Below are 16,693 nucleotides of genomic sequence, written 5' to 3' on the forward strand. Positions count from 1 at the left end.
ACCTGTGAACAAATACATGTATCAACAGTATCATAAAGGCTATGGTTAAGATTGTTATTACAATTGCCACCATTTAACTAAACTATCTACATTAATCATGATACCAAATATATAAGATAAATATCTAACTATCCGTCAGCAGACGATATTCCCTTTAATTAACATGTGTAGGCGGGACGCTAAAGTGTCGTCTGATTTATCTTCTTAATTCAAGTTAAAATGTCAGCCATTTTAAACCGGTAATTAGGATACTGAATTTCACACATTTAAAACAAAATGTGCGATCATATTTCGGTCAATTCGTCTTTAATACAATTACCTTGTCTTCAAATATTTTATTTTCGTCTTCATGTACGAAAAGGCCCCTTTTCTACTGTACATTGATTGAACTATCCTTTTAAAATACATAATTATACATCATTATAAGTATCTGACATGAAAGGATAGTTCTATAGCGAAAATTGGAAGTTATTGCCTAAAATAACAACCAACACCAGGATTAAAGGCATTGGCTTCACTTTAAAACCGGTCATTTAACTTGGACAACGTGATAAAAGAAAAACAAAGAAAAGAAAAGGGGAAAGAAAAAAAAGTAAAAAAAGAGAAAAAGAAAAGCTTTTTTGATTGCCTCATTGCATATGGTGTATTTTTGTTGTTTACAGGTTAATGTTGCTGTTATATGTTTGCGCCGATTTATTTTGATAATTAGCAATGCTAATAACATCTGCTTATGAAACATAACGATATAATAACACTAAAATTTTGTGTACGATTCGTCAATCAACAGCGCAACTTCGGTTAATGAAGCCAAATACTTCGCTGTTTCCGTTTAGCCTTACTGTGCCGACAGCATTCAAAAATTTAACATGGTATTTTTTTACGTAAAATCGGACAAGACCGGACATAACTAAGCGAGAGCCTCTTTAATATGACACAGAAGGAAATTAAATAAAACTTTCGGTGATATATTGTTATAATACATGTATTATAAAAGAGTATCTTTATACATTGACCCATTGTTTGTCTTACAAAACTACGTATTCATCAATAATTGACATACTTAACACTCAATTGCTTTTAAAGGCCAATCACGACCTTCAAATTTAACTTGAACAAAATATTCCATGAAACAAGAGAGTCATGATGGCACTGTGTCGCTCAATACGGTTCCTAATCAATAGCCTGGTCAAACTGTTTGATATAATGTTAAGAGGTTGGTCTTGTAAAGGCTATTCACTAATTCAGGGTAAGCAAAGAGGATGTCAAACAGAATCGTGGTGGGTCTTTGATATTTTGAAACCTTTCAATAAAGTAAGGAATGCCCTGGCTATCAACAAAACAAACTTAAATACAATTCACACAAATAAAAGTGATTCGTGATGATTCTTTAAAGTTCGTAATTGGAGAAATGGGGACACTTCTTCACATACCTCATTCATGATCGACATACTAACACAATAAAAACATTCTTATAAGTGTAACGTTCTGATACAATACTGTCTAAATAGATAGTATATAAATGGCTTATTACTCAAAGAATATAACATATTTCATATCTAGATCGGACATTTTCATTCAGTATTTAGTACATAGTGAAACATAACGATGTCAAAGAACAGAACAATGCTCGGCCACTCGGGCCACATGAATGTGCATCAAAAATATTCCATTTTTTCTTAATAAGAAACTATGAATGAAAAAAGAAAACAAAAAGCTTCACTTTGATCTAAACTATTTTCCATACTGAAAAATCAGAAAAAATGCAAGGGATAAAATTAGTCGGATCAAAATTTTCGCTAAAATAAATGTCCGTTAAGATTCATAGAAGTTTCACTAATTTGAAAAAGATTTCAAGCAATTTTGTAAACTAGAACATAAAGTGACAAATTAAGAGAGTGGAAATCATATAATATCCAAAGTCTCGTCAGACTACAGAGACCTGGCCTGGCTCGAGCTCCGCACTGTTGGCACAGGCAAGTTATTCGTCAGTGCTAACACTCAAATGTTTAATTAATTATATCTCGTGCTTTACACGCGCACGTGATTATACTTAAAATTCCAAAACTTCTCCGTGTAATATAACTTATAAAGTCATATCCAATTTCAAGAAACAAAAAATATATCATTTATTAATCCAGTTATTTGCAATAACTAACATTTTCCACTATCTTAACTTAAGAGTCTTCGCGCATGTGCCCATCCATATGAATTAGACGACTGACATTAAAATATTGGTATAGAAAGAAACAAAAGAAGAAAGAAACAAACAAACAAACCAAAAGAAAGAAAACAAGCAACCATTTACGCACCTTTTTACAGCAAAACTCGTGAAGGCCCATGTACGCCCTTGTAGACAATGCAAACTTATTTACAAAGCTTGTGATACCGAAGATCAAAATTCGATACGATCAATTTCAAAGCTATTCTTAGATTCAGTAAGATTTATCGTTCTTGATCGAATCTTGATCGATAAATTCTTTGTCGAAATTGTTGATATAACAAAGAAGAAAGCGCCCAAATTACTCCTCCCCCGACAATTTGTCAATGATCTGTAATATTACTACATTGAGAGTCACGTGACCATTAAATCAAAAACCAAAATGAATTGACTATGCCTAAACATAGTCCTTTTGTATGGCATTGCTTAGGCATTAACTGCCATTTTCTATGTAAGTACATGTATTAAGAAAGTGTAATTTTTCTTCCTTTCCTGAAGAACATGGCGCACCATTATAAATGACATAGAAAAACATGTTGTTTTTTATCGCACAGCACTTTTTCATGAAATGCTATTGGAGAGAGAAACAACTTTTGTATTATCAATGCATGGAAATTAGTTCGAAATACAATTTCATGGAAAACAAGTGCTGTCGGTAGGCCATTTCTATTCCCCTACGACCTTCTGACCGTTGTATATAACAAATCCGACTGGTACGTCAAACAGTTCACAAATAAATAAAGGTGCCCTCACACATAAACCACGACCTTACTGCGACCTGAAAACTAGTAAAATAGCATTTTTCTTTCGAAAATCGTTGGTTTTCTTTCAAATTTCTCTCGCAGACGGTCCGGGGCTCTGCAGTCTTGTGTTCAGTACGTTTTCTCTATGTCCTCAATACGACCCTTCTACGTCCATGGCGTTTCCACTGCGACTGTATTGCGTCCCCAAGGCGACCCCACGGCGATCATCGGCGACCCAGCTGCGACTGTGCTATGTTCTCTGCGTCCTTACGGCGACTCTACGACGACTATTGCGTTTGTCCGGCGACTGTCCTGCGACTGTACGACGACCCTACTACGTTCTTGCTACGTCTATAAAAACAATACTTTTTACCAGAAAATTTCATTCTGAGTCTGACCTTCAACGAGTGAAGACGTATATTTAATTAGTATTAAGTTAAATCATCCATATTATTCCAAAGATGAGAAGCGGACGAGGCAAAAGAGCGAGGGTCTCTAAAGTGCTACAAGTTGACCCAGTCGCCGCTTCAGATATGCAGTTTGGTAGTGGTTCACAGTGTGTAGAAATAGCGTCGCCAAAGGTTTCCGAGCAATTTCTTGTAATTTCATCGGTGACTCTACGGTGTCCTTAGTACGAGTGTACTACGTCTATTGCGTTCTTATTGCGTCCTTACTACGATGCTGCTGCGACTATGGCGACTCCAATGCGATCCCACGGCGACCTAACCAGGACTCAGCAAGAACGCAGAGTTTCTGCGACTGTTTTGTGCATGTTCAAAATAGTCGCCGACGGTCTGCGACCTTGTGCGTCCTTGGGTTCCTCGCTACGACCTCGCTGCGTCCCTGCTGCGTCCATGGCGACTGTGCTGCGTCCTGGGTCGTAGCAAGGTCGCAGTAAGGACGCAGTAAGGTCGCGAGGTATGTGTGAGGGCAGTATAATATTACGATAAGCCCCGGAAAACGTGTCAAATGTGCACGTGACACAGATCTATAGATTTAGGACAAGTTAAAATTATGAAACAATGATCGGTCAGGTGAAACCAAAAAAAGTACAAAGAAATAGTTCAAACAAAAGGCATTTTTATGCATACTTCTAATTAGTTTTACTATACCAGCTGATATATTTCACGTCAACGTAAGTTTATCACCCCAACCTGACGGGCATCTGGTCAGTTTTATTTCTCAAAATGTCATAAATCTTAACGTAAAGTGGTCGTTGCCGTAAAGATTTAAACGTTAATTGGTCATTAACCCATGGAAGTCAAAGATCAGTAGTTTATAAAATTGTCATCATTAAAACAATAACGATATTATTTCTTTGTTATATATTTTATAACAATGTAATTATAAAAATTTTGAGATTATAAAGAACAATTATGTAAGCATTGCAAAAGATATGACGTCACAATTCCGAGTCTACTTTTTCCTTCTTTTTCTTCTTTTCTAAGAAACCATTATTATACATTTTACATATAGATTGAAAGCAAAGGAGAGGGGGTCAGAAACTGTACTTAAATTGAGAATAACGCGCCTAAACAAAATGGCGCCACTCCCAACATATTCACTACAGAAGGAAGTAAAAGTTTTTAAAATTTTTATATTAATGCATATGATAGTTTTATGTACGCAGAGAAGACTTATAAAAATATGATTTACAATTTTAGTTTTTTTTCTTTTAAACTATGTTAAAGAATTTAAATATCATTCATTATTTTATAGTGTTAATCACCCATGGATGTGGGACGAGTGACAAATAGGATGGATGTGAATGTTTTGCGGCGATCAGAGATATAAACATGTAAAATAATTATATTAGTAACTTGTATCATTTATGACCACTCACGCTTCATGTTAAAACTAGCAAATTCTAAATAAAATGTATGGTATTATAATGCGGATTAAGGACAATAAACTCTTGCCTCTCAGGTAAACAAAAAAAAACTCAAGGATGAATACTGGCCACATAAGTCATCAAAAAAACCAAACAACTACATCATGGAAAGGGGCATGCCTGCTAAAAAATTACCTACCACCTGATTATCATTAATATTCACTTGATGTTCACTGTCTATTTATCTTTCCGCTTATATTTTTGCAGACGATAACCAGATATTAATCCATCACCTCTACCTTACTGATTTTTTTTTTACTTTGGACTTTTAACGCACTTAAAGTAAGTAAAAAGGAATACAAAACAATAAAAAAACTAAAATTAAATTTCGTAATCAATCTAGCCGGCATTTAAGAAGGAAAAACGCGTATCAAACGTTGCGTTCAAATAATCAAATAATGCCTCTCTCCACACCTCTATCGGAAGAGAGAACAGGGAAGTATAATGGTCAGTAATTCCAGCAACCATTCCTTAATTGTTTACTTATTAAAACATTTGTAAAGTTTCGGAACATTAAATACAGATTTTAACTATGTAGAACCATGTCTCGTCTGACAAATTAGCTAATTTCCTTCAACAAATGCTGAACTACACGAAAATGTGCCACTTTTTGTCAAAATAATGATGTTAAAACAATTTTCAGGTCAAAACGAGGTTCTATGATAAACGAATTCTTTTAAGACTGTAATTACTTGCACCACTTATTTCAAGAACCAGTTTACCTTATATCAATAAAAATACATGGATATAATTTTCATGAAGAGTTTGTATACTTTTAAAGATTTTAATTAACATTAATACTAATTTCATAAAATTCAATTGCAAGCTAAATCTTAAGAATTCGTTAACTATTAATTACATTTCAAATAAGGTAATACATAAAAATATTATAAAACAATTTCATATAATCAACAAACTTCAAAATGATGTTATATTCTGAAATGTAATGGATCAAATATATATAGAATATTTAAGTTTTTTCTATAAATGCAGAATTTTCATCGAGTGGTATGAAAATAAATATTTAATAAGTAGCTGAAGTCACGAGTCAAATACAAAAATTTTCGCATCACAAGATGAAAATAAATCCTGTATTTATACAAAAAACTTGAATTTTCTGTTATAATAATATATATTTTCTCTAATGACATTACAAATTTGAAAGACTTCCTCATAAATCGCTGAATTAAGAAGAAAGTAGTCTGGCAACACACCAGTGAAAATACCAAAAAATATAATTATTTCACTGCAGTGAAAAATAAATTTTGACAGTGAAAATACGGAAAATGAAAATACGCAATTTATTTTATCAATATTTCATTTATAAGTATATTATATAAAGAAATATATAAGAAATGAAAAATTAACTCACTGTTTCGATATATAACCACAATTATTACAGAATTGATCCGATTTACTGGACATATTCCTTTAACATGATCAATAATGACCCAATACTATAATTTTCTTACGACTAACCTGGCGTGAGAAATCTAGTAATAAAGATGTTAATTTTATGACATTGTCAGTCGACATATCACCTAAATGACAGCTCTGACCAGTAATTGGTCACCGGTAAGTCGAGCAACCATCTTATTTAAATTGATAATATATTATATAAAAGAGTACAACGTATGTTTATTTAGGATATAAGTCAATAACTGTCAAAAAGCGGCATGACATCAAACAGATAACAATCTTGAGAAGGTCCAGCAACATTGTAAAAACACTGGGGTTTAAATTTCAATTGAAAACAATGACGTTATCGGTGACTCAGAAAGTACTCCGAATATTTTGAATTCCTATGATGACGTCACTATTAAAAAGCAGTGATATCATTAAAATATGTGTATGAGTTTTTTTTGTAAATTTGGACTTATATTAAATACCAAAAACATTGCGTTACAGATGAACACTACTTTGACATATTCTGGTGTCCTTGCAAATACGGAACTTTTAAAAAGTTAAAAATTCAAGAGCGAAGATTAATAAATAAATAAACAGATCTAACTTAAAAATATGAATCTAAAAAAAAACACTCAAAGATGTCGTTTGAAATTACCTTTCAGGTATCCTAGTTTTAGAATCCATATACGACCTTTTCTTCCAGAGTATTCCTTGCTTTTTAGCGTCTAACAGTTATATGCTCCTTCACTTTACGAATACCCGTCTAAGTATATAATACAGAACAATACCCTCGTACACAGACGGGTTTCTCGTTTACAAGGAAACGGAGGATGCCGTATAGATAGATTAAAATCTTAATGGTCCAATTTTATTATTTTGTTCATTGTCGTTTAAATTCTCTCGCTGAAAGAAGAAATTCTTGTCTCGTTTTCTACCTAAATGAACATGCTTTGTTAAAGAGTCATTGTGTTAATTTTGTAGTTTAGAATAACTTGAACAAATTACAGTAAAGATAAATAAATTGAGTTCTATAAGTACCTAATTAACGTCCAAATATAGGTACGGTATCCGAATATTAGAACACTACACTTTATCAGTACGATCTACATATACAAGCGGCACTTATGACGTCATAGCAACCACAATTATACCCAATATTATCATAGTCTTTGTCTTTAATGCATGGTTATGATCTAAAAGAAGATTCAAAGGTTAAATGTCACTTTTTAAACTCTTTTCTTTATTGACTAAAATTCGTATTCTTCCTTACATATTCAGATGCTTGTTTAAGAAAACACACACAAAAATCCAACTTTTAACAATAATTATAAGGTTAGCAATATAATCAAAATGTTAACAACATTTTTAGAAGTTAAAGAAACTTTTCACTACTTTAATTATTTCTTTCGTGTTTTTTTTCCTTTTTAGTTCTTTGAAGTTAGATATTAAGTCCAGAAATAAATTCAATTAGGTCCACTTCTGCAGATTAAGGGTGCATGATACAATATTGAAATAACACTGTGTCAACTTTAGCGAAAAAGAATTCAAAACATTTAAATAACTTCAAAGTATTTGTCATATATTTAACCAATAAGTGTCAACGCTACATTACCCCGTGGATATAAAAACCAATGACAAATATACTAGCCAGTTTCAATTTGTTATTTTGATCATTTACACCTATAGACTTTAATTATACACATAATACATATACTCGTGCAACGTCTATAGCCACACCTTAAGACATAGTTGGAGTTGAATATTACCGTACGCTAGTGTAATTAGAGAAGCGGACATGTAAGTTATCATTTATATTGCGCAATAGTGACTGCATCATCAACCATCATCATCATTATCATCATCAAAAGTAAAATAATCGTCTTCAAAATCATCATCATCCCCCGTAAACATCATCATCAAAAGCGCTAACATCATCATCATCATCATCATCATCATCATAACTTTCATCATCATCATCATCATCAACAACAACATCAACAACAACATACCACCGTAAACATCATTAACAACAACAACAACAACAACATACTACCGTAAACATCATGAACAACAACATCATCATCATCATCATAATCATCATCATCATCAACAACAACAACAACAACATACCACCGTAAACATAATTAACAACAACAGCATCATCATCATCATTTTCATCATCACTTTTATCATCATCATCACCGCCTCGACGACCACCTTCATCATCTTATTCGTCACCAGCACCATCACTCAAGTTTTCATCATAAACAACATAAACAACAAAAACCATAATAACATTAACAACATTAACAGCCGCAAGTATGGTCAGAAAACAATAGCTTATTACTATCTCCATGTATATTAAATACCTTATTACAATAGTTCATGTGATGGACGATTTTATCAGCATGACCATCTACAATCTATCAATATATATTTACATCAATATGTATTGCACCATCATATTAACCTATTTCACTTATAATATCTACCTTCCTTATCATAACTTCATTATTAATTAACTATATGTCATCTTAATGAACGACTCGTTTGCACTTTACCTCATTTCCACAAAAAAAGTTAAATCACACGTACTGTGGAGATTAACAGGGATCAGATCCACGAACTGTGATTTTTTTTCAATTCTGTCACAAGTGGACACTTAACTTGAAGCAGCGACCCTTTCGTAAGCTAGCTTGATAATAGAAGAATCCAAAGTCCGCGACGGGCTTAAAATCCACTGTGTTTAGAGGCGAGTGATTGTCGTCCATGTGAGGTTAATTGAAAATAAAACATTTTTGTTTTGCAGTTTCAGTTCCAAGATTTCACGGACATTGTTCAAGATTTGTTTGATGTAGGAATGACAGAGGCAAACAAGTATGAGCAACATGGCAGAACCACAACCTATAGATCATTTTATCTTTTTTTCACATGCAATATTTTTTCTGCCTAAAAAGGGTTTCGCACCCGGTAAAGTTGAAAGCAGGAACGCCGCCTAGCACAAAATTTGAACGGTTCCGACTGGTGTTTTCAGGCAAACCTAGCTACACTTACAGATGAATCGTCAGCAGTGGACAATATCTCAATATAATTTCAAAACAGCACAGACGACAAATATTCTCCCAGATAACAGACCATGGTATTTATTTATAGGGAAAATATGCATAGGCAAGTCTTAAATGACATATGGAGATGTTATCGTATCATCAACTGACATTTCTCTATCACCATGCATTTTTGCTGTGCTTCACGACTGAGTAAACGTTTCTACTTTCGATCGGGAGTTACAAAATACATATACATGTGTGTACGGGGTTCAATGGATTCCATAAATATGATAAGCCCATTGGTCGATTTAAAGAATTTTTACTTAATCAAATTAAAAAGATACACTTTTGAGAAAACGGGTAGCCAAGTATAATGTTCAAGTGTCCATGTGCCTTTCATCCAAATGATAATAAAATCGAACCAATTTCCAGCTCACATGTATAATTTTATTTTCCCACAGAAAACAAGACTTAGTGCTGTTTAATTCTGAGATATAGAACATCCAAACTGTTCAAAATAAACTACCGAACTTCGTGTAAATCGAGCTAAAGAAAAAAAGTTTGAAATAAAATTCATAAATCCTTATTTGCCTGATCTTACATGAAAAATATCCATAATTTAACAATCTACATTGATGTATAATTACTAATATATGGCCGTCTTATAAAAGTTATTTATAAAAGTTATTCTTTCACGGATATGAAGAAGTTAATATTTTCTTTTTTCTTTTTTCACTATTGTGCGGAATTCCAAGGCACACGGTAGTTGTTTGCCGGTCTTATTTAATGTTTATATGTTATGTTATGATTTGTCATTCAATCTATAAATATTTATTTCTATTATGGCGACAATGGCGTTAAATACAAATAATAATTTCATTTATAATAAAAACTTATATCCTCAAACTTGTGCTAAAATTATTCTTATTGTCAATATTATTATAAACGGTCAGGTTATACTTTTTATGACAAATATTTCTGTGGCTTTCGTACCCCGGTACCCTTTTTCCCGTCATTTCAACTTTATTTTTTAGAGAAAAACGTGTAGGAATATTTACTTGACGCTTTAAGTTATAACGTTATTATGTTCAGTCTTTCATGATACACATAAGCTTGTAACAGATAATAAAATAATTATCAAATCTGAAAAAGATAGATGTAAAGATATAGTATCGTATCTATACTAGTATAAATGTTTCAGTACTTTCGATTGGAAGAAACGGTTTTATATACACCGTCAAACTACCGACCTCCTTTAAATTTAAATATATATTTTTCTATTTATAATATGAAAAAGTTCCGGCCTGCGAGTTTTAATATTTCCGGTCTGTGAGTGGCAACAGTTTCAGTCTGCGAGAGGCAACAGTTCAGGCCTGCAAAAGGCAACAGTTCCGGTCTGCGAGAGGCAACAGTTACGGCCTGAGAGAGGCAACAGTTCCGGCCTGCAAAAAGCAACTGTTCCTGCCTACGAGAGGCTATAGTTCTTTCTGCGAGAGGCAACAGTTCCGACCTGAGAGAGGCAATAGTTCCTCCTGCGAGAGGCAACGGTTCCGGCCTGCGAGAGGCAATAGTTCCCTCCTGCGAGAGGCAACAGTTCCGGCCTAAGAGAGGCAACAGTTCTGGCCTGCGAGAGGCTATAGTTTCCTCCTGCGAGAGGCAACAGTTCCGGCGACCTGCGAGAGGCAATAGTTCCCTCCTGCGAGAGGCAACAGTTCCGGCCTGAGAGAGGCAACAGTCCCGGCCTGCGAAAGGCTATAGTTCCCTCCTGCGAGAGGCAATAGTTCCGGCCTGCGAGAGGCAATAGTTTCCTCCTGCGAGAGGCAACAGTTCCGACCAGCGAGAGGCAATAGTTCCCTCCAGTAATTCCGACCTGCGAGAGGCAAAATTTACGATCTGCGAGTTCGTCAGATTCGGCCTATGAGAGGTAATTTTTCCCTCCTGCGAGAGGCAATAGTTCCCTCCTGCGAGAGGCAATAGTTCTGACCTGCGAGAGGCAATAGTTCCTTCCTGCGAGAGGCAAAAGTTCCCTCCTGCGAGAGGCAATAGTTATAGATATAGTACCGTATCTATACTAGTATAAATGTTTCAGTACTTTCGATTGGAAGAAAAGGTTTTATTCAATACACCGTCAAACTACCGACCTTCTTTAAATTTAAATACTAGTATATATTTTTCTATTTCTAATGTGAAAAAGTTCCGGCCTGTGAGTTTTAATATTTCCGGCCTGTGAGTGGCAACAGTTTCAGTCTGCGAGAGGCAACAGTTCCGGCCTCCAAGAGGCAACAGTTCCGGTCTGCGAGAGGCAACAGTTCCCTCCTGCGAGAGCCAACAATTCCGGTCTGCGAGAGGCAACAGTTCCGGCCTGCGCGATGCAACATAATGCCGAGTTGTCTTCGCTGGCATATTTCGATGTATGGTGAAGACATTTCTGTGACAATAAGGACCTGAAGTAAACATCGATTTGATTTTAACTTCATCGGTGTTGACCTTGATCCCATTTTCTGCAGATTTCGAAGAACTTAAACATATCTATTCATATTTATTCCACACTTTGAAGAAAAGCAGGGTTGTTTATATTTAGACCAATTAAAATCACGGAAGCGTGTTAGTGCAATAGATATTCTCGCTATTAAATGAAAGCACTTGCCACGCGACAAAATATTACCTTCGCAGTGTTGCATTTTAGTCACCTTATTTTCGAAGTTTTGAAGATTTTGTCATTGTGTTATCGTGTTGCAAGTTTTCGTCGCTATTTCGCAGTCGTCATCATACTTTCGAGATTTCGAATTTTAGACTGTCTTTTATAAGCGATGGCCGTAACGGTATTCCGTACTTCTGTACATATAATAACTATCGAATATTACGCATGATAATTGAGTCTCTTTATTTCGAGACATTGTTTAACAACATATTTACATCAGCGTCGATAATTAACATAAACACACAATTACTGCGGAGAGCAATCAACTCTCACGTCATGTTTAAATGAAATGAACAAAAATAAACGAAATGACCAGAAACAAGAGTTCAAAACACCTAAGATTACCACTGCGTCCAGTTTTTGTTCGGGAAATTATAAATGCTGATGTCAATGTTAGAGCGAAAAGTTCACTGTTCATTAGACCAAATACTTCAAAAGTTTATCTAATTAGCAGTCCTAAATTGATTTCATTTTTGAACTTCCCTTTCTTTTGTGTTCGGACCTTCCGGGTATTTCACTTCTTTTGTGTTTGAACTATTCGTTTTCTTTTGTATCTTTAAATTGAATGTCTATCATTATTTCTGACCGAAGTAAAAATGGGAAGCGGTCAGATACTACCAGGTAACGGAAGGAACTGTTGGTAACATATCAGGTAAACCGGATACGAGATACACGTGCACTATAACGGAAGGTCAACGTGCCCTTCTCTGAACAATTTCGTGGTATTTAAATATGAAACTATTTCACAAATATGTGAAAATAACATATAATTTCTCCAGCATTTATATTAACAATGTATCCTAAATTTATAGAATATAGAAGCGAAATAAGCTAAAATATCTCATGTTTATTGTTGTTGTTTTTTTTTGAAAATAAGTTTTTATATTCAAACCGGTATGTTTTATTGTTTTCTAAAATAATGCCTGATTTTTGTTGTTGTTTTTTTACTAAAAAGCAAATTTTCATGTATTGAGGGGTTGATATTGGTAAATTTCTGTCACTAAATTTAGAAGTATTTTCACAGTACACAAATATTATGTAAATTTAAGTGAAATACCGTAATAAGTAATAACAGCCCTTCAACGAAGCATGCCGATGAATTCCGGATATATCCGGGAGAACTTATAGTAGTTTATTTATAAAACGTAATACATCGGGTAATCACCGTTGTTAAAGCAGGCGCAGTTGTCAAGGGATAATATCGTTTGGCTGCTAATACATAGGTTGCAAGTTCAATCCTCCATTAAGCCGCTTCTCAAATAAAATAAGGAACTCGTTTTGAGGATGATACTTTCAAAATAAAGGTAATATAAAAATAATATGTTGCACTGTCCTTCGTGAATCGGGCGGCCTAGGTTCGATTCCCGGACGGTGCAGGCCAATGTTATTGTGATTAATCATGAAATCCTTTATTCTGCCATTCGCACTGTACCTATTCTTTGGCATCTAAACAAGTTTTCAGCTCCTTGTGAAAGTGAAGTTACACGGATAGCCTGGGTGACTGAACTTCGGTGAATTCAAAGTTACTACCGGTACCTGCCTTGATTCAGAGGGTAAACTGCCTTAAACCGGAGGGTTAACTGCCACCACCACCACCACCACCACCTATACCACCATACATACTAGCTGACTCAGTTAGCAAACGGATTATCGACTAAATTAACTAAATATTTGTTTATGGGATAATAATGCTTAACATAATGTGAAAATATTTCGTCTTTAATGATATTTTACCAAATAAAAATGAATTTCCTATTTGAAAACGTCTTGTTTATATAGTACAGTGAATTGTTTAAATTGTTTATTTTTCAACAATATGTCATAGTTAGAACGATTTTCTATACATGTTTTTCAATCATTTTGTGAAGTGAAATCTGTCCTAAGAACAGATTACAACATAAACGACACGTTACTACGTTAGACAGAGCCGAAAAAAGCAGACTCGCTGTTAGATTTAGCCTAACAGTAGAAATTCGTGCATCAAAGTAGAGCATCAGACAGGTAGTTTTCTTTTACTACTTGAAAACTCTTTTCTTGTGTTTACAATAATATAACGCCTCTTCAGGATAATTGTAAACAAAGGAACACTGGTACAGATCTCAGTCTCCGCATCTGCATATATGAGCACGAAAATTTCGTGCAGATACTAAAATCGCAATAAAATGTTTAAGTAAATTGATAACAACGTATTTTATAGAGAACTTGCTTCATTTGCTTCATGTGATCTAGTTATGCAAGGAGTAAATGTAAATTCTTCATTGAAATTCTGTGTCAGGGTGAAATCTCTTTTGACTAATTTGCTTTAATATTTGTTTAATTCATACAATTGCAGCAGCTACCGGACTAGGGTCCAGTATTTTGCAACAGTGGTGACCATTTCTCCCCATGGAACTTTCAACTTCTACACATTAAGTTATATAATAGAGGTGGAGAACAAACGAAAACATATACGTTGTCGACGTCATTAACCAATTTATCATTGATTGGAAAAGGAGAAAGCACACCCGGGGCTACCGTATTATCTTCTACAGACCCAGATAAGGTTAACGGGAATAAGGGTTTTTTTAGCACACAAATGAGGTACATACATGTATTTGTACACTCATGACTGAAAAGAGTTCCATAATTAACTTGCTGCCTTTAAAGTTCAGGTTAAATAAATTCATTTGTATGTTTTCTCCAAATTTGAAATGAAATTTAGTTTTAAAATATAACAACACAAAAATGATTGTAATATCCTATGTTCGTGAAGTTGGCAGCCTAGCAGCCCATTAATATCCTTTTCATTATGAAGTCACTTAATTCAGGTCACAACTTTCTTAAATATTTAGGTTGTGAGTTTAAAAGGCAATTTCAGTGAGTCATCTGTGTTTAACAAGCAATTCTGTTTACGTTTAACTTGACAAAACACTTATAAATGTATTAAACATTTAACTATAAACAATATCAAAACACTTGTTGAAATCCTGAATGAAAATGGACACTGATGTTTATTTGAAGGATCAGTGTACATGTATACATTACATGTTTACGCTTATAATGAATGAACTGTATACATGTTTTTTTTTATTTACCTTCTCAAGTGGAAAATATGTGGGTTAACTGTACTCACGTGAAATTAACTTACTTCAATTACAGTTTGAAATGGACTGATGCCAAATCTTTTCAATGGTTTAATAATAAATGAACTGAGAGCTCTTATTTATGATTTTATTCAAAATTCATTTTTTTTTTGAGCGGAGATTTTTTTTTTTAAATTTCATTTGAACTGCTAAAATTTAAAAAGTCAATTGTAAGCACAATAGATCTATATAGTAAACAATATAACAATGTAATATAAAATATTATGTAATCGTTACTATCGATTTTGCTACATAAAATGTGACAAATTAACCGATAAGACTTTTTAAACCGTAATCATTAAAGCATAAAATAAATAAACTTGCTTAAATGTGTACATTAACAAATTATGTCGTTTGTCAGGAATGTGTAACCTGGACCAATGTGTGTACACACATTAATGCATCTAAACTTGAACTATATACAATCAAACTAACCTTTGTTGTGTTTGGACATCATTGCCAATAAATGACTCCCGTTCTTTCCTTTCTGTCGCCATGGTAACACAATTATAGAATAAAATAATTTCACGAAGTTTAATCACAAGTCCACTCTTACAAAAGTTCTGACACGTAAATAAAATCACGGTAATCTTCAAAGTGCAGTAAACACAAGTTCATTTCACAAGCGTTTCATTCACTAAGTTATGACAGAATAGACGTATTAATCGTATTGATCTATCGCATCACCGGGAAATCCCGCTTGCACGCAGAGACATCATAGAGGCCTCCAGCAGGGAAAATCATATGTATATCGCTGAGAGTAGCTCTAATGTAGTACTCTCAAAGTAGTTCTCCCGTAAGTAAGTAAAGTAAGTAAATGTTTACAAACGTATAATGTTTACTCACATTTTCAATCCTATTTTGACATAGGGTCATTTTTGAAGATGCTCTGCGTCGTATGGACATACAGCTATAGTTGCGATAAAATTGAAATCCGTTATTAACAATGGTACTGTTGTTACAGCTTGTAAAATATTTTTCCCTTGACATGTAAAAGCACACAAACAAATCGCGTCAGATTGTTTAGATTTTTTTTACTCTTAATTTTTCGGAAAAAATTATCGGACTACAGTGATACTAAATATCCTTAAAGAGCCTCTCTATTTGAGGAAAAGCATCTATGGCGCCTGCATATCGATTTGGAATTCCCCAACGCGCTTGGAAACAATCTATATTTAGATTTTCTTATTGTGGAATTCCCATCGTCAGTAAAATAACAAACAAAGAAAAATGCGGTCAACAAAATTAGCGTTTCTCTTATATCCTGCACAAACGGTATAAATGACGTGTTTAACAACGTAGATTTATTTGTGAAAATAGTCTGCTTGAATTAATTGTTATAATTAAATAGACAGGTCAACCACCGGTACTAAACATGTTCGAATGTTCTTTTGTATTATAATACAATGTATAACTTTGTTAAGATCTATATATTATATTTTTATATATATTTTTTTATTTTAGAAATTATTATCCTCCCCGTTTCCTCCTCCTTATAATCAAGACTATCATCATCGTCGTCGTCGATGTCATCATCATCATCATCATCATCATAATCACCGCC

At 34.0% G+C, this 16,693-nt stretch overlaps 1 protein-coding gene across 3 annotated transcripts in view; it reads right to left on the minus strand.

Moving 5' to 3' along the window:
• The window catches only part of LOC132717022 (DNA damage-regulated autophagy modulator protein 2-like), a 48,043-nt gene extending 32,195 nt beyond the window's left edge, over positions 1 to 15,848 (minus strand). The window contains exon 1 of one of the 3 annotated variants that reach the window (XM_060700384.1): positions 15,565 to 15,848. In XM_060700384.1, the coding sequence (XP_060556367.1) occupies positions 15,565 to 15,626 (62 nt within the window). In that variant the 5' untranslated portion in view covers positions 15,627 to 15,848. Of the gene's footprint in view, positions 1 to 6,224; positions 6,293 to 6,914; positions 7,045 to 15,564 lie in introns of those variants that run through there. The other 2 variants (XM_060700386.1, XM_060700385.1) reach the window with 2 other exon arrangements.
• Positions 15,849 to 16,693: the final 845 nt, after the last annotated feature.

Source organism: Ruditapes philippinarum, unplaced genomic scaffold (assembly GCF_026571515.1).
Source record: "Ruditapes philippinarum isolate M1 unplaced genomic scaffold, ASM2657151v2 ctg121_1_1_1_1, whole genome shotgun sequence".
Lineage (NCBI taxonomy): Eukaryota > Metazoa > Mollusca > Bivalvia > Venerida > Veneridae > Ruditapes > Ruditapes philippinarum.